The 24,219-nt window shown below is 39.4% G+C and overlaps 2 protein-coding genes across 3 annotated transcripts in view; both read left to right on the top strand.

Moving 5' to 3' along the window:
* rnf19b (ring finger protein 19B) overlaps positions 1-15,345 on the top strand; it is a 48,806-nt gene extending 33,461 nt beyond the window's left edge. For both annotated transcript variants that reach the window (XM_042011656.1, XM_042011657.1), the window contains 8 exons: positions 4,461-4,660; positions 8,099-8,243; positions 8,348-8,510; positions 11,064-11,178; positions 11,307-11,447; positions 11,576-11,765; positions 11,900-12,034; positions 13,822-15,345. In XM_042011656.1, the coding sequence (XP_041867590.1) occupies positions 4,461-4,660; positions 8,099-8,243; positions 8,348-8,510; positions 11,064-11,178; positions 11,307-11,447; positions 11,576-11,765; positions 11,900-12,034; positions 13,822-14,260 (1,528 nt within the window). In that variant the 3' untranslated portion in view covers positions 14,261-15,345. The remainder of the gene's footprint in view (positions 1-4,460; positions 4,661-8,098; positions 8,244-8,347; positions 8,511-11,063; positions 11,179-11,306; positions 11,448-11,575; positions 11,766-11,899; positions 12,035-13,821) is intronic.
* Positions 15,346-17,574: 2,229 nt separating this feature from the next.
* Positions 17,575-20,731, top strand: ndufs5 (NADH:ubiquinone oxidoreductase subunit S5). The gene is made up of 3 exons (XM_042011774.1): positions 17,575-17,696; positions 18,631-18,850; positions 20,522-20,731. The coding sequence occupies exons 2-3, from the start codon at positions 18,635-18,637 to the stop codon at positions 20,624-20,626; spliced, it is 321 nt and encodes a 106-aa protein (XP_041867708.1). The 5' UTR covers positions 17,575-17,696; positions 18,631-18,634; the 3' UTR covers positions 20,627-20,731.
* The last annotated feature ends 3,488 nt before the right edge of the window (positions 20,732-24,219 follow it).

Raw genomic sequence — 24,219 nt, 5'->3', positions numbered from 1 at the left:
AGAGATGTCACATCTTGTCTCATCTTGTCTAATGAAAGCAAAGTCTTGCTCATAAGATACAATTTCATATTGAAATCCGCTAACTTTATTTAACTTTGCACAAGCACATTCAAACCTATAATGCCTTATGTGTCATATTTGATCAAAATCAATAAAAAAAAAATCTGTCAAAACTTTATAAAGCACTTTTTGTGCAAATAAACTGCCTTACAAAGTTTTTTTTTAATTAAAAACAACATTCATGTTGATTTATGGTAAATACTTTTTTCAAAACCCTGTTGTATACAATCTGATATTTTGTTCACAGACTGATTAAGTCAGTAATGTCACAAATTTCATGCCTGAAACAGCTAAAAAAAACAAGTACAGGACAGATATCATCCTCTGCCTGACTACATTAGCTTACAGCTAATTATGTGCTAAATGATAATTTATCCTCACTCGTTTTCGGTTTTGTTGGTATTAAACTGACAGTCTGAATCTGAAACTGTAGCTGATGTGCTGTTGTTTCATTTTTACCTGAATCTTTGTTGAAACTAACACATTCACACTTATTCATCAGATGTGTTTTAATACGCATCAACATATTCACAGTGGGTGAAAACCTGTGTGTGCAGGTGTGTAAATGCCTTATTAACAGTGTGAAGTGAACACGGCTTTGGAGGAATCTGGTTGTGTGTTTATCTGTTTCTCAGGTTTAAAACTCTTTATTCTTCTTGCTCTGCTGTCATGAATGATCCCTCGCTGTGATACGAAGGAATAAGAAGCTTTAAAGTCTGATGTTGCTGTTGGACGTCCACCTGCCTTCATCTACAGCATTAGTCCCCCTGTGGAATAATTTTTCAGCCAAGTACCCCATAAACCAGGGGTGTCAATTTACATTTTAGTTGATTGTATACAATCTGATCTCAAAAGAGTTGGACCAGTAAAAACCAGCATGATATCAAGAAAGTCCTAAATTCACCATTTGTTTTAGAGCAAAGAAGTACAAGTACATTATCAAGATGTTTACATTTAATAACCTATCCTTTAAAAAATAAAAAAGTACCCCTGTTTGAGAAGCATTGATCCAGAGAACATTGTAGAGTTAAGATTGTGCAGAGCCCCCCACGTCACCCAGGTTGCACCACCCTGAACAACTGAACTGTAAACATGAAACCGGCGTGATGCAAAATGTTTTATTTAAGTTTTGTTGGTGCAAACCTGGAACTTCCCCATCACAGCTTCTCTGTACGCTGCTGTATGAATGGACAAGTGCAGACAAAAACCACATCCTGGTTTTAATCTAAGACTGACTCATAAACTTACCTTCTGTACTGTCTAGTAGGGGTGTGGAACTCATAAGATGATTCAAACTGAAGCAGTCAGATAAAGTTCAAATTCCCTTTCTGTAAATGTGGCATGGTTAACTACATCCACATAGACATATTGATAAAAGACCAGGTAATACCTTTTTTTGGTGCTTCATATCATAAAATGCAGTGGATTCTTCTTCATTTCTGACAGATTGATTCACATTCACATGAGGTTCGGCTGACAAATGTGTAGTAATAAATCTAACAGTAGATGTTGTTATTACCTTTGACCTCAATGAATTATGTCCAGGTTGTGGTTGGAAAGACTTGTCCACTGATTCATCTTAAACTCTCGGCGGGCTAATGTTATCGTCCAATCTTCCCTCCTTCTTATAAAATCCAGATTTCCAGACTTTAGATTTGATGGTTTGTTGAAATCGGTGTCTGCTTTAGTTGCTGGACACGCTGTGTTTCTATAAACCTCATGAACAACAGTGGTTGATGTATGACGTGAGCAGGACAGTTGATTTGATGTTTAAATACAGTGCAGAGTATTTAATTTATTTTCTATGTTTATTAAATATTAGACAAACAGAGCAAATGAGATCTGGAGTTTACTTTTCCCAAAATATATTTTACAGTGTTCATGCACATAAAAGAAGACAAATCTGCATAACTGTCATCGTCCCTTTTTAAGCTAATATTTCTTTTTTAAGACGTAGGATGAGGGCCATTTTCTCCACTGAGGAAATAAAGTTAATTATTGTAAAACAACTTTAAAGTCACACTACTGAATTTTGGTATATTTTCAGACTTGGTTAGCTAACGAAAGCTAATTCAGCATCCTTCTTCATCCTGGCTCTTCTCTGAGATCTCTCAGACAGTAAAAGTCTTGTTGATTCCTTCCTCTGATGAATCCCCCTGAGTTTGTCTCAGCCATGTTGCGTGTGTGTTGATGTCCCGCTGGCGTGCGATGCGATGTTGTAAAGCAAAACTCGGTTGTGTTGCCTCAGGCTTGACTGTTCTGCTATTTTCTCACACATCTTGAGAACAGGCACATTTGAGGAGGTGTTAATGATTAACCTGCTGGAGGAGTGCCAAAACAGTTCTATAAGTTTGTCAAGTTTTTTCTTGATCCACCCTCTTTCCTTTCAATGGAATGACATAAAAACACAAGGAAGATGCAGAAAAGTGGCAGCAGCTTTGTTTCCTGCTTGCCTGCTTTTCTTCTTCTCTCACGCTTTGTTTTCACCCACTTAGCTTTGTGACAGCCGTTCACGACAACCTCCTTTGTGATCGCTCCGGTGATTGACACTCAGCTACGTCTCTGTCTTTTCCCCTCTTGTTAATTTCCTTCTTTAACCTTCTTGTTCTAGCAACCGGTTCCAGTTTTTTAAAGTTCCCATGAAATCAAACAGGAAGGAAAAAACCTCCACCAGAACCAGGAAGGGCGCCCATCTGTCTGAACCTAGTGTACTAGAACATGTAAAGCTCACAGGAGTTTATAAAAAATGTTAGCAAAAAGACTGTAGTTATTATAATTTAAAGGAATGTGAGATATTTATAAAATCAAGATTTAGAACAAAAGTGTTGGAGAGATTTTTCTGTGTATTGAGTCAGTTTATGGAACAATCTGGATAAAGAAACTAAAGAAGGTTTTTGGTGATGAGTAAATAGTAAATATGTTGTAAAATATGAGGTTTCTGTTGGAAATCGGTTGCACGTTGGCCTGCAGCTGTGGTTCCACATAGATGGTCTGACAACTGAAGGTTCTGCCTCTCGTTCTACTTTTAGAACATTTTGCTGTATCTTACATTCCTAACAGACACCACTGAAGAAGAAGTCGAGCGAGTACTGAAGACATTAGGCTGACTAATGAAGATAAAGTTCAGATTGGCTAATTTAGGTCAGTCAAACACTGGAATTCAGAGTTGAGAGTAAAACCTGAAAGTCACTGTGTTCTTATGTTGCCTGGCAACCGGTTTTAATTTTGGTAGGCGGTTTATAAAAGCTCGTGTTCCCGTCTTCTGAAATTCACTCAGTCATCTCAATAAATAGTTTATTTTGAGAAACATTTTGAGGATATAATGGAGTCTTACTACTTAACCATCAACTTTCAGAACCAAATCTCCCAGATGTTTGTTTTACTTTCACGGCGTAAAGTCTGCCCTCAGATCCTCAGAAGAGGTTCTGGGACTCCAGAACCGAAAAAGGAACCATGTCTGTGTGGGAGCTAGAGATCTTTAGGATCCAATGGAGCTTGATCACTGAGAGCTTGAAATGTGAGGAGCATAATTTTAAATTCTATTCTGAATTTAACACGGAGCCGATGAAGAGAAGATGAAACTGGAGAAATATGATCTCTGCTGATAATTCTCATACGAACCCTCGCTGCAGTATTTTGGAACCAGATGGAAACTTTTCACAACATTTTTTGTGACTGTTCTATATTTAGATTTTTTTTTTATCCAGGGAAACACTTTGACTTTGAAATGTGAACTACCTATAAGTACTGAAGACCTTTGAGTGATCACATCAGTACATCGCTGCCTCTCTGTCCCGGTTTTACTCTGTAAATCCACATTGACTGACCTCATCTTGTCTCTTTCTCCTCCTTCTCTCTCTGTTGTTAGTATATTGATCCTATAATTGATCCCCTCCTCTCAGTCTATAGGGGGTTTTAGGCTACACAATGTCACCATAACTGAAGAGCTTGAGTTCAGTTTCAGTTCATTTTAAATTCAAGTCTCAGCTTTGTGATTTGTTGCAAGACAAATGGTGTTGTCCATGTTACATTTAAATCTTGGAGCACCGTTAACAAGACAAAAACACTAGAAATTCTTGTTGTGATTCATGTTGCCATGATGCTGTTTTAACATGTCCTCCATTCCATCAAATATCTGCATCCTGAGGATTAATGTCGCAGAACAAAGGTGGAAGATCATCGTTTTTGTGCTGCTTCGGTGTAGAATCAGCTTGGTTGAGTAAACGATGTGGGTGGTGTTGGGGTATATTAATCCTCAGGATGAGAGTCACCGGTGATCCATTTGGTTTGCTCAGGTGTCTCTATGTTGCCACAACACATGACTGCCAATCAGCAGCTTAAAGCTTGGAAAATATTTTTGTGACTCATTTATTTCTGCTTCCTCCGTGTTTTCCTCTCAGGTTTGCTGTCATCGCCTCGGGCTGTGCCAGCTGTCCCAGGCTGGTTTGTCGCAGAGACGGCTGCGGCGCTGAGTTCTGCTACCACTGTAAACAGGCATGGCACCCCAACCAGACCTGCGACTCGGCCCGCCAGCAGAGGGCCCAGTCCCTGCACACCCACAGCAACCACTCGCCCAGCTACACCCAGGAGCAGGGGCCAGGTGAGGACCTGAAAATGAGGCGCCTCAGCCTGACTGGGGAAGAAAAGAAAACCATCTGTCACTAAGTTCACACATCTGCACATTTGTGTGTTTGGTGCAGACAAAAACATAAAAGCTTCACCGCCAGCATTTCCGGTCTGAAAGTATTTTCACGCCTCTCAGAGTCTCTTGTCTGTCAGACTTCTTCACACGTCCTGCTGCAGCGTCTGTCAGAGTCGAACCCGTCAGGCGTCTGATGCAGCAGCTGCTCGGCGTTCCCACCGCTGGGGGAAGTGTGCAGCCTTCCGTCAAGCATGAGGCGCTATTTATATCCCTGTCTCTCCTCACTATAAGTTTCATCCTGCATCCTGTCAAGACTTTAAAATGTCACAAAACTTTAGGTGATGATCTTAAAAGAGCACAATGTGGTTTTATGGGGACTGGTAGCCTAGAGGCTAACCCACTGTTTGTTTTTTAAATAGTTTAAAAAAAAAATTATTGATTTTTAAATTGTGGGGGTGGTAGCCTAGTGGTTACAGAGGTGGGCTTGGGTCTGGAGAACCCACGTTCCATATCAATACATTGGTTATTTTGAAAATACACCGTGGATGATTCAGCAAAAACAAAAAAAAAAAACCTTATCGGGCATTATCAGAGGAAGTGGTGAAATAAAAGAGAGAAAGTAATAGAGCATGAGATGAGACAAGAGTCAACATCAGACTGACTTTTACTGGCTGAAGGGATCTTAGAGAAGAGGCAGGAGGCAAGGCGGATGCTGAATTAGCCATCACTAGGGGGCACCAAAGAGTAAAAATCTACCAAAGTTCAGTAGTATGTCTTTAAAATATTCTTTAAATCAGTGTTTCTCAATTTAAGTCCTCAGGGCTCACTGCCCTGCATGTTTTAAGGTGCATTCACACCAGGATAGTCCACTAGACTCCATCCGATTGGGACTCTGTTCAGTTGTGTGGGGGCTGCATTCTTTGGACGGAAGTTTTGTTGATGCTGCACTTCTCAAACGAATCAGACCTTTTAAATAACGTGTTCCATGCTGCATCAAGAATCACAGAAGAAGACGAGACACAGTGAATAAGAAAACTCCTTCATCTATCGGTTAATGCAGAACAGCTCTAGTACAAAACCGCTAAATATGGCGATCAGAATTTCATCAGTGCAATGCAGAATATCATTAAACCGTTCTAGTAAACTGTAAATTCAGAGTGAAGGACAAGGCAAGTTTATCTGTATAGCACATTTCATGTACAAGACAATTCAAAGTGCTTTACAAAAAACATTAAAAGCATTACACTGGGTGCAGGAAGCAATAACAAGTGCATTAAAAACAAACTTTAAAAGAAAAAAAAAGAAAGACAAAGGAGAATGTCTAAGCTGGACAACCATGAATATACTGTAGGAAACCTTCATCAAGCTCTACACTACAGAGCTACATTTACAAATGTCACTTCAGCCTTTACTGAGGTTAACACCACCTCTGTTAACCTGGTCCAGAGGCGGCATCGACTTCTCTGGACTCGGAGGCATCTGGGATGGACCATCATATAGTGGGAACCTGGACTGTGTTCAGACCAGTCAATATTCCAGATCTTTGTTGGAAGAAATGGAGCAAAGGATCATCCAGACTGTTGGCAGCAACAAGTCCAAAAGCCGGCTCTGTGATGGTGTAGGGTTGAATCGTGTAAAAATAAAGTAGATAAGACAAAACATTAAATATCTTCAGTTCTTATCATCTGAAAGGAATAAAAAAAATCTAAATGACTTAAGGAATCACAATTCTTTATTTAAATTTCCTGTATAATCCCACTGATTTTACACATTTGTATCCCTAAACTGTCAGATTTTTACTGGGATGAGCTGGCAAGAAAAGAAAACAGGGTATTTTTCATATTACCATACTTGTGTTTATGATGGATAATAGATAAAGTTCTCTACAGTCATCTGAGCTTGTGCTGCAAAACAGCCTTAACTGAATGACTGTCTTTAATCCCATTTTAATTAAAAATCCATCAAATGATCCCCTCCAGCTGCCTTTTTTCCTCCTTGGATCTTGACTTCCCGTCTGCTTCCCGGTGCCATGTCCTCAGAACTGACAGCAACTCAACTGCTTCATAAAAAGTCCAGCTCTCAGCCTCTCTGCTTAGTCAACAGCATCCAAACCGAGAGAAGAAGAAGCAAATGATGATGACATTAGAGGGAAAGACAGATGTTGTGATACGAGAAGGAATGGAAAACAAACCGAGGACAAAACGAATGGAAGGGTGAAACGGGGAACCGGAGGTGGGAGATAAATCCCATCAGTTGAATGCCAAGTAAACAACAACTACTCCTACATGCACACATATCAGCCACATGTGTCAGAGATAAAATGCCAAAAGCCCTTTAAAAATAGCAGTTCCCAGTGATCTGAGCTCAAACATTGTCATCTAAATGGATTAGACGATAATGTGCTCTGATCCATTAGTCTGGTGAAGTTCGATCTCATGCCAACAGGAAAAAACCAGCAAATATGAAGCACATCATGGTGAGAGCTCTGTGTTTTAATAGGTTTGTGTTATTTGCGGTAAATAGATGCAAAGCTTTGAGTCCTGTTGGCTTAGATTTTTGTGACTTTTTGTTTGTTTTATTGCTTCCAGATTTTTCATTTTCAGACTAGCACAAAAGTTCATGGTCGTCTTTAACACAAGAATAAATATGCACCTTTTATTCTGCTGTAGGTTGCTGTTCTCTTTATGTCCACACAGACATTTCTTCTTTTTGGGAATTATTAAGGATCATTGTTTAATCTTTTTCCTTTACAGATGATGTAATATGCGCTGCTATTTAACTATTTCCTCTACAAATGAAATGTTCTCCATGGTACCGGCTGCATCCTACAGTATAAAGCCCAAATCATGTCAGGTCTACCTCTGTGTTTAACAACTGAAAAAGTCTCAATGTAATCAAATCTACACATTTTCTCCTTTAAACACAACTTCGCTCATTATGGTAAAGACAAAAACCGTCTGTTTTACTTGTTTCTGAAATGCTGTGGTCATTTTCCATGTTTACTTGCAAACTTCTGATGCTCAGTTTTGTGGTGAGATGACAGAGAAAGCTTCTTTCTGGTCTCTGAATGATCTCCGTGAAGTCTTTAACAATAAGTCCAGGGTATTAGTCTGCTCTCGTAGCATTATCTCCAATCAACTGTTTTTTTAGCGACTTTATGAACCGAGGAATCATCCTCACCTTACATTCTTCTCCAGCTGAGAATTAAACTGATTAAATTAAAACAGAACGAGATCCGACAGCACCGACTCAGACTGTGATTTCAGTTTAGATGTTTTTACAATAAAAAAAATTCCCAAAATGTCAGATTATTCCTTTAAAACTGTTGAAGCTGATATTTTCTGTGTGAGAGCTGTGATGTAACCAGTGCTGAACCAGACTTCCTTCTGTCCCCAGCTGATGACATCAAGCCCTGCCCTCGCTGCGGCGCCTACATCATCAAGATGAACGATGGGAGCTGCAATCACATGACCTGCGCCGTCTGCGGTTGCGAGTTCTGCTGGCTCTGCATGAAGGAGATTTCCGACCTGCACTACCTCAGGTAGCCGCATGCTGACGTTCAGCACATCATCTCAGCTCCCATAGTTAGATTTTTTTTCCCTTCATTTTTCACACTTCTTCCTCCCTCTGTGTTTCCCCTTTTAGTCCATCTGGCTGCACCTTCTGGGGGAAGAAGCCTTGGAGCAGGAAGAAGAAGATCCTGTGGCAGCTGGGAACTTTGATTGGCGCTCCGGTCGGCATCACACTCATTGCCGGCATCGCTGTTCCTGCCATGGTCATCGGCATCCCGGTTTACGTCGGCCGCAAGGTGAGAGACACCTGCAGAGAGAGCAGGGTTGTAGAAAGGAGCCAGCGCTGGTGGATTTCATATTAAGGCTTATGATGCCATGACAGAACCACAAAAAAACTTTTATCTTTTTCTTATTTACTCTTTTAATATACCCATTATTCAGCTGCCACTGTTGGTCCTCTCTCATTTGTTCTGGTATTATCTGTTTGCTATTTTTCTAGTGAATAGACTATTTCTAAATTATAACTGTGTTTATTCCAAATCTTCCATCTCATGTTATTGGCTTATTTACTTCTCTAATTAGTAACATTAACATGAAAACTGTGGCATCTTTAAGTTCATAGCCTTGCAGAAGCACCCGTAGCACATGATATAACGTTAGCTTTAGCATGCTGTACTTTGCATTAATGTCGTCTGTGCAGGATACAGATGTTTATCAACCTTTTGTTGCATTAGTTTTGTAAGAGTATCGTCTGCCCGACGATAGATCCAATGTGTGTGCCTCATGGGGGTTAGGTCTGACATGATCTTGTCTGATGAATATATTTGTTTTCTTTTTATTTGTTTTTGAAACTGTTGAAATATTTTGTCATCATTTTTATCTTTGTGCATAAGTTATTTGGTCATGGTCTCATTTTTCATCAGGATAAAAAAAGATGAAAAGTAAGACCACTAATCAATTAAATAAGCCTAAACTAGTAAGCAACAGTAAGTTTTAGCTAGCATAACAATCATGGGGCCAGGGAAGAGCTTGGCTCTGTGATTTCTGTGTTTTTTGGCTGCAAAACTCCATCTTTAATTTGTTCCAACTGCAATAGCTAAATAAATCTATGCTAGGCTATGAAGGATCCACCCAGTGCATCCTTTTCAAATCAGGAACTGGACACATTTGGAGGAGCATTTAAAATGTTATGGTCTTTGGCCACCTCCATCACATAATCGCCACCTGAACTGGGACATTGCTGATGTCCGAGATTTTACATTGGGGGCTGCCATGATAGAATGTTTCAGTGGTTGCTATGGAGATTTCCGTCTTTTTACAGGAAGCAGTTTTTGCAGTTTATCTGATCTATGTGTATGCTGATACCATCAAAAAATCCCATTCGCCTTCTCTTTTAATCTATATGCAAACTTTGCAACACTTTGTAATCTTTATGGTCCTGTTGTGCAGCGTTTACCTTCCGCCTGCCCAGAAACCACAGAGCTAAAGTGGCACAGTCATTCTTTCACAACCCTGGTGATTATCTGGAACTCTAAATACTACAGAACATTGCTTCAGGGCTTTTCTAAGTTTTGGTTTTTGCTGTTTTTGTAACTGGAGAATTGCTAGATTTACTTTCAGTTCCTCTAAGTTTCCATTCACTCTGACCTAAAGATGAAACCCTGCCTGTCATCTTTTTATGGGTGAATTGGTTTAAAATCCATTTAATACCGATCACTGCAGCCTTTTGCAGCTTTAAAAGCTGTAATCTCATTTTATTCAAGCCAAATAAATTGAAATTCCTCTGCTGTCTTTGTAAATGTGACAATATCCCAACTGTCATGTTTCTGTAGTAGTTTTCTTTTTATTGTTAAAGCTATAAAATAGCTTAAAAAAAAAAAAAAAAAAAAAAAAATCTGGCGTTTTGAATCTACATGTAGAAGGATAGAGTTTAGTCTTTGTAGTGAATATTGGTACTGTAGCACCCTCTTGTGGAGGAGGACGATTCTGCATATTACTTTCTGCAAAGCCTGTTAAAGATCTGCTGGTTACGTTAAAGGTGCAGCGTGTAACAAATCAGGGGTTTATGACAGAAAAATGTATCATCAAAAACCATGTTTCTATTGGTATCTAATCACTTTACTGAAATAAATGTTTTATTTTCTTAGAATGAACCATTTATATCTACCTTACGTTGGGTCCACATACATGGCAGCGGCCATATTTGTGCCACCATTTTTACTACGGTGTCTCAAACAAGTGTGTGTGTGAAGTGAGAACCAGAACCAGAATCGTTCGGGATAAGTAACGTCTTAAAAGGACCGCAGAGTGATTAAGAGGGCAGCACAAGTATAGGTTAATAATATACCACATATCACATAATAGCATATACTGGCATAATGGCATATACCATATGGTACAAAAAAAAAAAAAAAAAATTATTTCCCCCAAGTTTGTTCCTGCTCTCGGGACCACCATCTGTAGACCAGAATGAGAGTGAAGGTCATATTTAGTCTGCTTTCTGTACACGTTCATAGAGAGAAATAAAGGAACTAGGCCAAGAATAGTTTTATACATGAAAGTCAGGTTTCAGCCAATGTGAAAGCTTGTGTGCATAAGGGACAACCATTTAGCGTTAGCATATAAAATACAGTGATGTGTTTCCACACCCAGAAACTCCTTCAGCTGATTAAGGAGGCATGAATCTGTTTATGAGGCTAAGCTTATGTGTGGAGGTCTGACGACTTTGTTCTCTTTTTATATCATCAAACAGAAGCCACCAAATGTAACTGGAAAAGTTTACATACACAATCCTGTACACAGGTCTTATAATTCACCTTCATGTTTTGTGGTTCTTGTCTCTGCTCCAGATTCATGCTCACTACGAGCTGAAGAAGGCATCTCGCCACAGAAGAAATTTGGCCATCACAGGGGGCGTGGCCCTGTCAGTTGTCACCGCCCCCGTCATTGCAGCCGTCAGCGTGGGTAAGAAAGATGATATGGGATTAGCCTCTTTTTTCTCCTGGTCTGTCCACCATGGAACAACATAAATGAGTTTCTATTAAACGTGTCCATTGCTGAAAATCTGTTTTTGTCATGTCTCTGTTTTCCAGGCATCGGTGTTCCCATCATGCTGGCCTACGTGTACGGCGTTGTGCCCATCTCTCTGTGCAGAGGAGGGGGCTGTGGTGTGAGCAGAGGGAAGGGGCGTGGCGTGCGGATCGACTTTGATGAGGACGATGGACCAATCACAGGTGAAGGAAATAAGCCGCTACCATTTTTTGTTGAGTGATGGGACAGGATGCAGCTGATCAAGCAGCCGAACGGAAACATTCAGTGGTTTCACACTTTTAAAGAGAACATTTTGTTTCTGACTCTGCAGTTGCAGATGCATGGCGAGCCCTCAAGTCTCCGAGCCTTGGAGAGAGCAGCTTGGACGGGGCGGTCAGCGGTCTGAGCACCACTTCCCCCAGCGAGGGACTCTCTGTGGCCCCTGGGACTCTGGGCGACACTCCCCACTTTAACACCCTGGCTAGTGGCGCGCTTGGGACTCGCACCAGCAAATACAGCAGGTGAGGAGTCAAGATGACGATTTTTTTTTTCATTAAATCTAACAGTGAGCACTTCTATCTGTGGAGATTTTTTTTTTATCACAGTTTTCACCTGACAGTAACAATGATTGATAACAGCATTTTTGTGGCTGCAGGCTTGAGGTTCAACCAGGGGAGCTTGCTAAAGAATCAACCCAGAGAGAAACAGGCAGTCTGGGAGCAGGAAGTGACTGCGCCAGCACTCGAGGAATGGCTGGATCCATCATCTCTTCTTACACCTTACCTGACAGGTGAAAGAAGATTCTTCTTTTCCTCTCTTCTCTTTTCTCAGACCTGTTTGGATTTACTGTAATCGAGATAACAGAATTAAGTTTGATCTAATCGGATGAACGGTGTTCCACAGGGTTCTGGACTTGGACCACTTCTGTTCTTACCATACATGCTATTTTTGGGGCAATATCATCAGAAAACATTATGCTGATGACACACAGCTTTATTTATCAGTAAAACTCGATTAAACTAATCAGATACAGAAGTTACAAGCTAAAGATCTGGATGACCTTTAATGTTTTTCTTCTGAACTCAGGGAAACCTCAGGTAATTGTTTTTGGCTCCAAAATCCTTCATCATTATCTAATTATATAGTTGCTGTTGTCACTAATATGGGAACCAGGATTAGTCATTTAGCTGTCACATTAAACAGCCCTCTGGCGCTGCCTCTTTTTTTATCTGTGTAACATCAAGAAAATCAGGAGCACCCTGTTCCAAAGTGATGCTGAGAAACTGGTTCATGCCTTTGTTGTTATTATGGACTGCTGCAATGCTGCCTTAACTGGGTGTCCTAGTAATTCCCTGAATATCCTTCAGTTGATTCAGTACAATGCTGCCAAAGAACCGACTGATATCTACAGGAGATATCACATTTCTCTACCGTGACTCCCTGCAGGATTTAGAACAGGTTACAAAATCCTTCTTAGCACATACAAAGCCTCTAATGGCCAAGCTCCAATCCGTCTGAAAGACCTTATTGTTCCCTGTCACCACACAAGAACACTTTGCTCCGAATACACTAGCCTACTTGTTCATCCCAGAATTTCCTGAACTAGAATGGATGTAGTGTCTTTGGTTTTTAGGCTTCTCAACTTTGGAGCAAACTACCTTCATGGGGTCAGAACACAGACATCCTCTCTGTTTTTAACCTTTTAAAACCTGAGGTCTCCCAGCTGAGAGACTTTGAGAAAAGATGGTGCCAAAATAGTTATTTTAGAGACCTCACCTGATCCATCAGGACTAAAACCTCTCTAATTTTGTTCTGCCCTTTGTGGAGATAATGTGCATGTATTGTACTATAATTTAATAGAAATTTATGGCTATGGCTGCATCATTCCAAACGCATATTCACCTTTAACCTGAAAATGTTTGGCTTGTTTTCATCAGGCAAGCCTGAAACTTTTCTCAATTGTGCTATGTGCCATCTATATTTATTCTTCACCAGTAACATACACACAGATACTTAGACATCTTAACAAGTCTCAAATCTTTTTTTTATGACTCCAAAAGTATTCAAGCAGACCTTTTGGTTGCAGAGGTATACTCATTTCATCATTGGCATGTCATTTTCAAGCAGAGGCCTGATAAATAGACAGAGGGCTAAAAGGGTTAAACCAAATATTGACTGAAGATCTTTTACTTTAGCCATTGGTTCTGTGAGCTGCTAATTGTAATATCCCTTCTTATTTGATTTTAGATACTTTTAACTCTTTTGATTCAAATTTGACATTGTGCTTTCACCTTGGTATGTTTGTCCTAATTTTTGTTTTTGGTCTATAAAGCACTTAGGTTTGTGTTTGAAAAGATGTTCACAAATAAAATTTAGATGATTCACTGATATGTTGTTCTCAACATCAGAAGTAAATTAAACTTAAACACAACAGAACATCTATGAAGGGCTTCAAAACCACACAACAGCCTGTTTTGTGTATTCAAAAAGGATTGCCACTCCTTCCAGTGCTTTTAGGGGGAAATGCAGAGTTTAGAGACTAAAGCTTAAAGTTGTGGTATTTTTGTGTCTCCACAGGGAGTGCACCAACCTGGAGATCCAGGTGGACATCGAGACCAAACCGAGCCATCTTTGCCTGACCAGCGAAGAGGACCTAGCCCCGCACCCGGGCTCCGCTGCCATGGCAACTGCTTCTGGAGGGGAGGAGCCTCAGGACTGCAGCTCTAGAAGGGGCGGGGCTCTGTCAGGCTCGGCACTGGGACTGTCGCCGGGAACATCAATCAGGGAGGGACTCAGAGACGTCACCTTGGCTCAACCAGAGAGCATCCGCAGCGACCTGGAAATGTCGGACACTCAGTCAGACGATATCGCAGAGCTGACGTCGGACGACTGCGACTCGCCTCACCCGAAGAGCTGTCACCCAGCTGCAGGTCAACCCCCTTCCTGCCGAGCCCTGAACCCCTCCACCGATGGCCTTCACTGTCCCACAGACAGCAATGTCATCCTCTACGTCTGAGAGAGCTGGCGCTCTCAGGATTGGACAAAAACTTGGAAAACCCCAAACATTTACATTCATCCCCTCTCTTACTTCAAAGCTTTTCTCTCTCGTCATCTCTTGTCTGCTGCTTTTTCGTGATTCACAGACTTCATCTGAAACACAGACAGCGTTGGTTTACTCCTGTCTGTCTTTATCTACCTGCCAGTCTCCTCTCTGAGTAAATGGTCAGGGCTCTACCTCTGAGATTTGTAAGATGATGACTCATGTTTACTCCTTGGTTCAAAATGCCTTGGCTACTTAAGCAAAAAATAGAAAAAAAAGAAAAGGTACAAATTTATAAAAAATATTGTAAATTGAAATGATAAATAAGGTGAAATGTCACCAAGCACAGCAGAGAGGGACAGGTTGTCGTGGAAACAGATGTTTGCTGAGATGAGGATGATGTTTATAACATGTGAATGAGTGAGGACTTTCAACTGTTATGGCTTTACTTTCCTTTGATTCCTCTATTTATATTCAGAAAACCATAAAATTATCTTTTTTTTTTTTCTCAGAGTGCATGAGTCTGCATGAGCTGTTTGTTGTGTTAATGGTTTGAGAAAGCAGAGAGTTTCTGCTACACTGGTGAAAGTTTACTTAAAAGGACGAGGCTGCATTTGAATTTTGCTTTCTCTGCACAACGGAGGAGGAGGATGAACATGGGGATAGAATAAGTGTCCACCCAGCAGGAATATGAATGTGGGAGTCCTGGTGACGACCTGAAGCCTGAAGCAGCTCTGCTGAAATTCAGAGAAAAGCTTTTTTTTGCTGTGTTTACGTGAGTTATCTTAGCTCACAAAGAGCTGAAGCAAACAAGTATTTACCAATCCACAAGTTAAAAAGATATTTTTCAAGTCTCAATTTATTAGAAATGATTTTTATCTAAAAAGTGCAAAAGCCAAAAAGTCATGCTGCTTTTTGTGTTTATTTCTAACTTAATGTTTTTCATTTCTTTGTAAGTATGTGGTTAAAGAAACTCAAATGCTGAGACTTTTCTGAGCAACAGAAAGAACTTAAAAGTAAAATAATAAATGCAGATAATTATCACTTTTCATTGACATCAATATTCAGTTCTTTAGTTTAAGTATCCACAGAGGAAACCCTTGAGTGAAAAGGTTTGGAAAAATACTTAAATGCTTAATATAAACGGTGTTTGTGTGAGTTTGTGCACCTGTTGGCTTCAACTAATGATAACTACTCATCTGAGTGATCTATGGATTTTTAAAAAAAAGGCAAATTGCAATGTTTTCAGTAGAAAAAAAAATAAGAAGAAAAGTGTACAAAATCAACTTAGACCATTTCATGTGATAACAGCGGATCAAACGCTGGATCTGGAACTGGACGTTTGGACCATTTGCTTTAAATTGGGCTGCTGCAGGAGCTCATGTTGTCCAGAACTCCCCTCTGTTTGTTTCTGGTGTGTCATGTGACCAGCTTCGACAGCCGGCTGCCCGCCCGCCTGCCTTATCGACACTGACCAGCACAACGACTGGTTTTCGGGGGCTTTTGGTTCCTGATGTGTTAACTGTGTGACTCACTTGAACATTTTGTTGTTGTGAATGAACACCTGATGAATGTATTTGTGTCCCTTTTTTTTATTTGACTGAGCACTTGTGCACTTTACCTGAATTTATCATATTTATCTTTTTTTTTTTTTTGGTCATCATCTGTTGCTGTAACCCAGTTTACTTGAGTGGCGTACAAAAGTCTGTGGTACAACCAAAATAAATCCGCTACCAGAGGGCCTTTTCTGTTGGATGTAACTGAAGAAGAGTTTGGCTCCAAAACATTTTTGTCCCGTTTATCAGTCAGTATTTTTTTACTTAAATGATGTGAAAGGTGTTTTTATCAATTCTGTGATGCAAGAACTGTACATAATATATTGTTTTATATTTTCTTTTTTAAATTTGTGTTGTGCTGATCATTTTACAAGCCTGTGTCACTTGTGGGCATCTCATTTTGGAGCCAAACACTTCAAACACTGACACCATTAAGCTCTTCTCAACCACAGCCTGACTTGTTTCCTAGCTTTGTATCACCTCTGTGCTTCTGTTTAAAAAAGGTTCCCAGACAACATCTCTTTTTACCTGAATCGGGTCAAACTTGGGAACCTTTTTCATCTCAGAGTAGCTTTATGGATCTTGCTGCTTTCGTGACTTGCCGGTGCTTTGTTTGGCCTACACTTACAACTACTTTCTGCCTGTCTGTGAGAAAACACACGAATGTACCACAGAGGGAAACCTGGACTTCCGTATAGAGTCTGAAAGAGTGTTATTTCCTTTTAGGAGCACATGTGGTTCTGTCTTCATTGGAGAAAGCTTTTAGATAGCAATATTTAAGAGTTATGGTTTGTGTATTTCCTGTCTTCGTTAAAGCCCCAATCTGATGAGGGCTTGTTCATGCAGGACTGTGAGAGATGGACCTTTTCTGGGGAAAAATAAATAAACACAATCTAATGTTGCACCAAAGCAGTGGTTTATGTCTCTTTTAATGCTATGAAGAAAAATAAATGGTCTATTAAAAGATTTAGAGTTCTTTATATAATCTTTTTATGATGGCATGTACAAGTTTAGGAACTCATTTCTATTTGACATTAAGATTATTCATCTCCAAAAGGCATGAAACTGAAGGTAAAACATTTTTTGACCATTTATTCACAACCAGCAGAATATATTGTTTTGTTTTCTAATATTTCAGAGTGGGAACAGAAAGAAATACCATTAAATAAATAGGATACATTTGGAGATTTGACCACCCAGATATTTTTATAACCAGGACTTTATTGTCCACAGTCATCACTAACAATGACCAAACCTTTGCCTCAGGCCATTCTCCCTTGATTTTTTAATCAATTAAAAGTTTCATAAAATGTTAATCGTTAAATTGGGTTTCCCGATCGTTCATTTATCTATTCATAATAAGGCAAATTGTAAAAAAAAAAAAAAAAAAAAACCAACAACAAAACAAACAAAAAAACCAAACTATTATTTCCCAGACAAGCTGCCTTTTTGCATATTTCTCAGAATGAAAGGGCAAATTTTATTTTTATCTTTACTATGTTACATGCTGTTGCGCCAATTTTTCTTTTTTTGCTCGGCTTTATAGCTAAGAAAGGCAATTTACAGGTTTACGGAGGAAAACACAACAAACAATATACACCGAGAGGAAGCTTTACCGGGAGAAAACCTGTCGTTTCTCTGCAAATCATCTGTTACAAACGTTTGTCCACTGTTTGGCGCTATTTTATTTTAAGCTGATTTGTCAACCTCTAATAAACTCAGAAGAAGAAGAGATTACGCTCGTTATTGCGTCTGTTTACAACAGATCTGTTCACTTTACGGCAGTGTTTTTTTCCAGCCGTAAAGCGGGGATCCGGGGAAAGGTTAAAGTGACTCCGAGAGAACCGCAAAGCACGGTAAATAAACATATTTTAATGCATAACTTCGACATTGTGACAGCGAAAGAACTAAAATGCAACAAAGTTGTTTGTTTACGTTTTAATCAGTCGTGTTGTTGTATTAAAATATGTCAGTAATAGCAGCCCTGCTGTTAGCATGAACAGACTGTCATTGAAGGAGAATCTCATAAAGACCTGACATGCAAACAGATTAACTAATTTCTTGTAATGAAGTATGGCACATTTAACAGCTTAAATCAGAGATACGAAGTTTTGTTGTAAATTATTTGTCGAGGAATGGTTAGGGAGCTCCCGTAGATATGTTAGCTATGTGGCTAACTGTGGTTAGCTAACGTTAACTGGATGTGCCCAAGTCTTCTTACTTGATTTTAAACCTAAGTATTTATGTTTCTGCAGCTTTTTGAATCAGCTTTTGAATCTGTTGTAATAATTTCTTTAAGGCTTGTATTCCTAGCAGGTTATTTTGTCTGACTTTCCTTAGTTAAAAATAGCAATTTGACAGAAAATATTTTGATAGCAACAAGGTGATTCCTAAAGAGCTATTACATGACAACATGGCATATCTCAGCATTGCGTGCAGTGTGTCCTTAAACATGTTTTAAAAGATAATTTAATTAATCTAGACTACTGATAGATTCATGATGTTGCTAAGTTTTGTGAGCACACCTCTGCTGACCAAACACACGTAAAGTGAAACTTTTTGAGCTTTGCAGTTTTCATCGTATGCAAATCTGTACAGAAAAAGGATGAAAAGCCTGAAACACTGTAGATAGCTCTGTCCATCGTAAACTTTACTGCCTGGTCTGCCAGCGCCTTGTAGTGCACTTCTACTTAGGCATTCACCGCCCTCCTTTATTGTCTCCCTCCTTTCTGTCTATTCAACATTGCTGTTGTTTGTAACATATCTGTCCCTCTGTCATTCGTCCACCAGCATCATGCCATTTGTGGACTTGCAGACGCGACTCGGGATCGACCTGGACCGCTGGCTGCTGCTGCAGAGCGGAGAGCAGCCCAACAAGCGAGCAGCACGCTGCCATGCCTTTGAGAAGGAGTGGGTCGAATGTTCTCACGGCATCGGGCAGACCCGCGCTAAGAAGGAGTGCAAGCTGGAGTTTGAGGATTTCTATGAGTGCATGCACAGGCAGAAGATGGTGAGCAATTTCCCAGCTTTTAGTGTATGCAAGTGAAAGCATACCTGCAGTTTGTGGTTTGAATCAATATAGTCAATAAAGAAGTACTGATCTGTCGTTAGTTTTAGTAAATCAGTGTAAACACTCAAAATGAGTTCAGCTTAACTACTAAGATAGAGTCAGAAACCAAACTATGATCATATTTGTTGAATTGATTGTTTTTAGACCTAATTAACCAGACGATGTAGTAAATGGGTTTTAGTCCATGTTCAGAAAAAGAGACCTCATAGATTTATGTCAAATTGGAACAAACATCTGTTGTTTGTCCGGATGGCAGCGATTTAAAAAACAAAACAAAACAACAACAACAACAAAAAAAAACAACAATCAGGATGTTTCTTTTGTTTTTTTCTTATATATTCTGCTCTACTTACGTCTGTTGGTGAGATGCACCCATGCTTGTTTTAAATGTTTCTGTGTGAAAGCAGCTTTTGTTTACAAAACACACAAACATTTTCTTAATATTTTAGGTTTAAAATTAAGTAAAATAACTGTTATTTAAACCTGTTCAAAATTTGATGTTTTTCTTTCAGCTCTCGGGAGTTTAAATAAAATAAACTTGATTTATTAAAGTAGCTCAAAGCTCATGAAGACCTGATGTAACTTTTATGGGTTTTACAGCTCTAATAACATTATTATGAAGCTGAAGACCATCATCAGGTAAAATCAACTTTTAAATTAGTTTGATTTTATGGTTTTACAAATAAATAAACCAAAACATCAGATTTTCTTACAAGTCCTAAACTATGAGTGATTAAAATATTTGAACTTGTAGGACGTTACAGAACATTTAAAGGTTAAATTTGGCTGAAAATAAAAATCAGGTGTTTTATGTGAAAATCTTCATGATGAGTCTCGGTGTACTGCAGCATGAACAAGCTCAGATAAAAGGACCATACATGCTCATCAGGCTGGAAAAGTGTCAGAAGCATCAGGAAACACTCCGCTTCATCTTGCACAGACAGTCATGAAGATCACTCCAGGAGGAACAAGCGTAATAACAATGTGTGAGGACAGAGTGGAAGTTCTTCACTCTCATTTGATGATTTTAATTTAAAACCTTTTTTTTATCTTTTTACATTGATCTAAAACCATCACTCTGCAGACGACATTATCCTCTGCAGCAGTGTCTAGTGATGTTCGATTACCAGTCCATGTGGAGCAGGAGGAAAAATGCTGCAGCAGCTCCTTCGAGTTTCATCTGAAATTGTGCAGATCTTTAAACATGCAGCGCTCATATGTGCACGTTAGACATAACAGCTGCAGGCAAAACAAATGTAAAGCTAGTCAATGCTGATGTTTTTACAGACTTGTGTGAAAATTGTCGGATTTTTGGGTAATTTCTGTGCAGAAATAAAACAATTTAACAGGGACAAACGCTGTCTGCTCTGAGATTGTCAGACTTTAAGTGTCAGCAGACGAAGGCTCGACAGACAGCTCAGTGTTCACAGTTAAAATGCAGCATCACAAACACACCTGCATGAAGACGCCTCGCCCCATCTCAACAGTCTGAGACGGGCTGTTCTGCCAGAATAACCCAACAAAATTCATCTTCCTTTTTTTTTTATGTGGTTTGAGGGTAGGGGGATGCAGGTGTATAAAAATGAAACTTTCCCGTCTTCCTCCCTGCAGCTTAAGAGGCTGCACACCATCCGTACGCAGCGGGACAAGTTGATAAAGGAGGGGAAGTACACGCCTCCACCCAACCACACGGGCCAGGGCGACGATACGCCATGAAGGAGCACGCGACTACCTGCAGTTGGCTTCTTGTGTATAGTAAATCAGATATTCCCTGTTCACCTGTTGAAGTTTGCAAATAAATGTTATCATCTACTATCCTCTCGTCTGTGTTTTCCTGTCCTCTTCTTTTCTAGTGTGCCAAGATTTGAACAGAAACTAAGAAAATCCAGAGAATTATTCTTTGAGGAGATGAAAGAAACGAGCGCTGGAGTCTGTAGCATCAGTTCAGTCTCATTATTTTAAATAATTATTTCTCAGTGATGCAAAAGGTGTTACTAAAAAAAGAAGCTAAAAACACTTTGTGTCATGGGTTCATGCATGTCGACAGAATCAAATGATTTCATTTTCGTACTTGGAGCGTGGCGGCAACATGATTATTTCTAGATTAGTTTCTCAGCTGATTGATTCCTCACACTGTGTTTTTTCCCCATTAAGAGGTATTATAAATCATCCAACCTTATTCAGGTCAGCTTTGTTTCATACTTTGCTTCATCAGCTGCTCCACATTTATTATAAAAAATAACATCAGTAATACTAGCAAACCCACCACAGCTGCTTAAATGAGCTCTGAGGAGAGATTTTCTGTCAGCGGTGTTGAACTGGCTGTTCAGTAGATAAACGTCCCAGTGGGGCGGCTCAACCGCTCTGATGAGAGACGTATAAGAATAAATGCTGTTTGGTATCATCAGTTCAATTAGGCTTTAAAGTTGTCTGATGGGATTAAGAGATTTCTATTAATGCCACAAGATGGAGCCAAGAGCACAAATAATGTTGGACAAGAGCAACACATGGAGGATATTTACACAGCCTTTTATTATTATTTATCAAAGATTTAAAGATATGACACAAAAATGTCGTTTTATAGTTAAACATTGTGGCTTTGTTCAACTTTTTTTAAATTTCAATTTTATGCCGTTTTTTGCTTTTTCTCAGATGGCTTATAGGAAAAAATAAGAAATCATGTAATTAGCAGTGTAAACTATGTAAGGATTATAAAACTTCCTCATCGAGGTAATTCAACTGAGTGGGACAACAGACGCTGGCTCTTCCCGGTCGGCTCAGTCTAACATTTGGAGTGAGTGAAAATAAAATGGGAGAATTCTGGAAACATGCAGGTCAGCTAAGAAAGATGTCTTACATTCGATGTCTCCGTCCTGCAGAGCTCGGTCAGATTGATGAAACGTGATAAATATTGTTTATTATCAATGAAGTCCTCAAAGAATTTAATCAGAAGAAAAAAAACAGAGAAGGCGAAGCAAAGTACACAGTTTGATTGTTTTGGCTCATGATTGTTTTTATTTTTTTAATCTACCCCCCCCCCCCCCCCCAAAAAAAAACAAACAAAAAAAGCAAATTTAGAGTCATATTTATTATCTTAATTTTTTATTTAACTGGAACAAAGCAAGTTAATATCATAAAAATTATGTAAAAATGCCACAGATGAATCCAAATCCATCTGTAATCACAATAAAGTAGAGAAGAACAAGTCATGTAAGTACATATAAAATGATGGAAGCAGCACTGCTGAATTTGGTGGATTTTCATACTTTGGTGCCCTTTAACGGTGGCTAATTTAGCATGTATCTTGCATCCTGTCTCTTCTCTGAGATCAGCCAGTAAAAGTCAGTCTGATGTTGACTCTTGTCTTATCTCTTGCTCTGGCGCTTTCCCTCTTTCTGTTCCTCCCTTCCTCCGATAATGTCTTCTTGTATTTTTTTAATTTTATTTATTTTTTGTTAAATCGGCCATTGCATTGATATCCAGTTGCTAGTGTGTGACGCTGTGCTGTAAAGCAACATTCAGCTATAAAAGACGTTGTGAAGTGGTTTCTCAGCCTTGGATGCTGCTGGGCAACAACGGCTACATAATGAATGTTACTGTGCCATCAAAATGAGTCAGACACAAAAGTTTATCTTTTTCTTAGAACGTAGGTCCACATACCTGTGCTACCATTTTTACTACGGTGTCTCTGAATGGACAAACAACTCTACATGTAAAGCTTTTAAACTGCAACTAGAGCACCGTCTGGGATAAATAACACCTTAAAAAGGCACATAGATGAAGGCGGTACACATGTACACGATGTAGTTACCTGTAGTGCAGTCATTATTGCACCTGAGGCCACTGGATCCACTCACAGATGAATAATTCTTCAGTATTTCTGACACACTGTACCTTTAAAGTACTGATTATTATACAGATGTGTGGAAGACACCTTAAAATGTTCATTTTGTCCTTATGATTCCCTGTTTTTTTTTAAGGGTTTTAAAGATAATGCCATGTCAGCCTCACTTCAGACTTGAATAGTAAAACTATAGGACATGTTGCATCAGGTTGCATCAGGTCTGTTGCTGCTTTACAGCCGGTTTAAGGAACCTCATGATGCAGCATCTCTGTCATCTGACAGATTGAATTATGTAAATTGAATTTTCACCATTCAATTAGACAATTCTTGCTTTGAACTCCAGTCTAACTTTTTTCTTTGTCTAATAATTAACTGATAATGTCAGAATAAGCTGTGATCAAAGTGAACTTTGCTCTTTCACATGGCTACATGGACTGTTTGTTGACTGTAGGAGAAAATCTTTTCCATGTAAAACAACTTAAACCTCAATTCCACCCAACACAGCTTTACAGTGGTTCAAGGAACAGCTGTTTACAGTGATGTAAACTCACTTTTACATTGGACCGTCGTGTACAGGCCACAGCATGCTGGATACAGAACATATAGTTCACTACATATAATTGTCAGTTTTGAGGTTTGGAGCAAATTTGCTCTCCTTTGGTTTTTATCTGTCAGAGTTCCTTAACTGCTTTTCCAAACTTGTTGGTCCAACTTTCATATCATGGTCTTCATAAATAACGTAAACACTTTGACATGTGGAGTTAAATCGTGTATGATATGTTGTGTATATTGTGTACCAGCTGGTTTTGTTACGTAACTGCTGTGTCTTTAGTTATAAATGTGTTGTGGCAGCTGAAGGTGGCTGTTTGGACTGGACTGATTCACGACAGCAAAGACTCATGGGAATGTAACCTTTTCATACAAGTCATTAATTTAACCGTCTTATCATCGTTGCATTTAGGTTTTGTTTGGATTTAATTGCTGTGGGTTTGCGGTTGTTTTGTGTTTGTGTTGCCAAGGACAGTTTTAAGATAAATAGCAACGAGCCACCATGACCGAGGTTCCTGTGACTGTTAACAAGTCCAACCAGGGTTCATAACTTGTGGAATAAGTCTGTAAGATGTCATCAGGGGATGTAGTTCACGCCAGGTTCTTGGAGCACAAACTGAGAATTAGATAATTTCTCAAACATGATAGATGTGATCACATTTATATAAAAAAAAACAAAAAACAAACAAAAAAAACTAACAATATGTTTTAAAAACATATAAACTTTATTTTCCCTTTTAACAAGTGATCCCTCTAGATGTTCTGTTGTGTCCGCCAGTTTAAAACAAGCTTTTCTCTGGGAGGGCGAGGGTCAAGCTAGTCTAACCATCTCCAGGCCAGATGCTTGGCAGCTGAGCGGCGCATGTGATTGGAAGTTGCTGGTGGACTCAGACCAAAACTCTGGATCCCCACTGAG

This window comes from Melanotaenia boesemani, chromosome 17 (assembly GCF_017639745.1).
Source record: "Melanotaenia boesemani isolate fMelBoe1 chromosome 17, fMelBoe1.pri, whole genome shotgun sequence".
NCBI classification, from domain to species: Eukaryota; Metazoa; Chordata; class Actinopteri; order Atheriniformes; family Melanotaeniidae; genus Melanotaenia; species Melanotaenia boesemani.
Note: the sequence above shows the minus strand (reverse complement) of the source record. Positions and strands in the feature narration are given on the sequence as shown.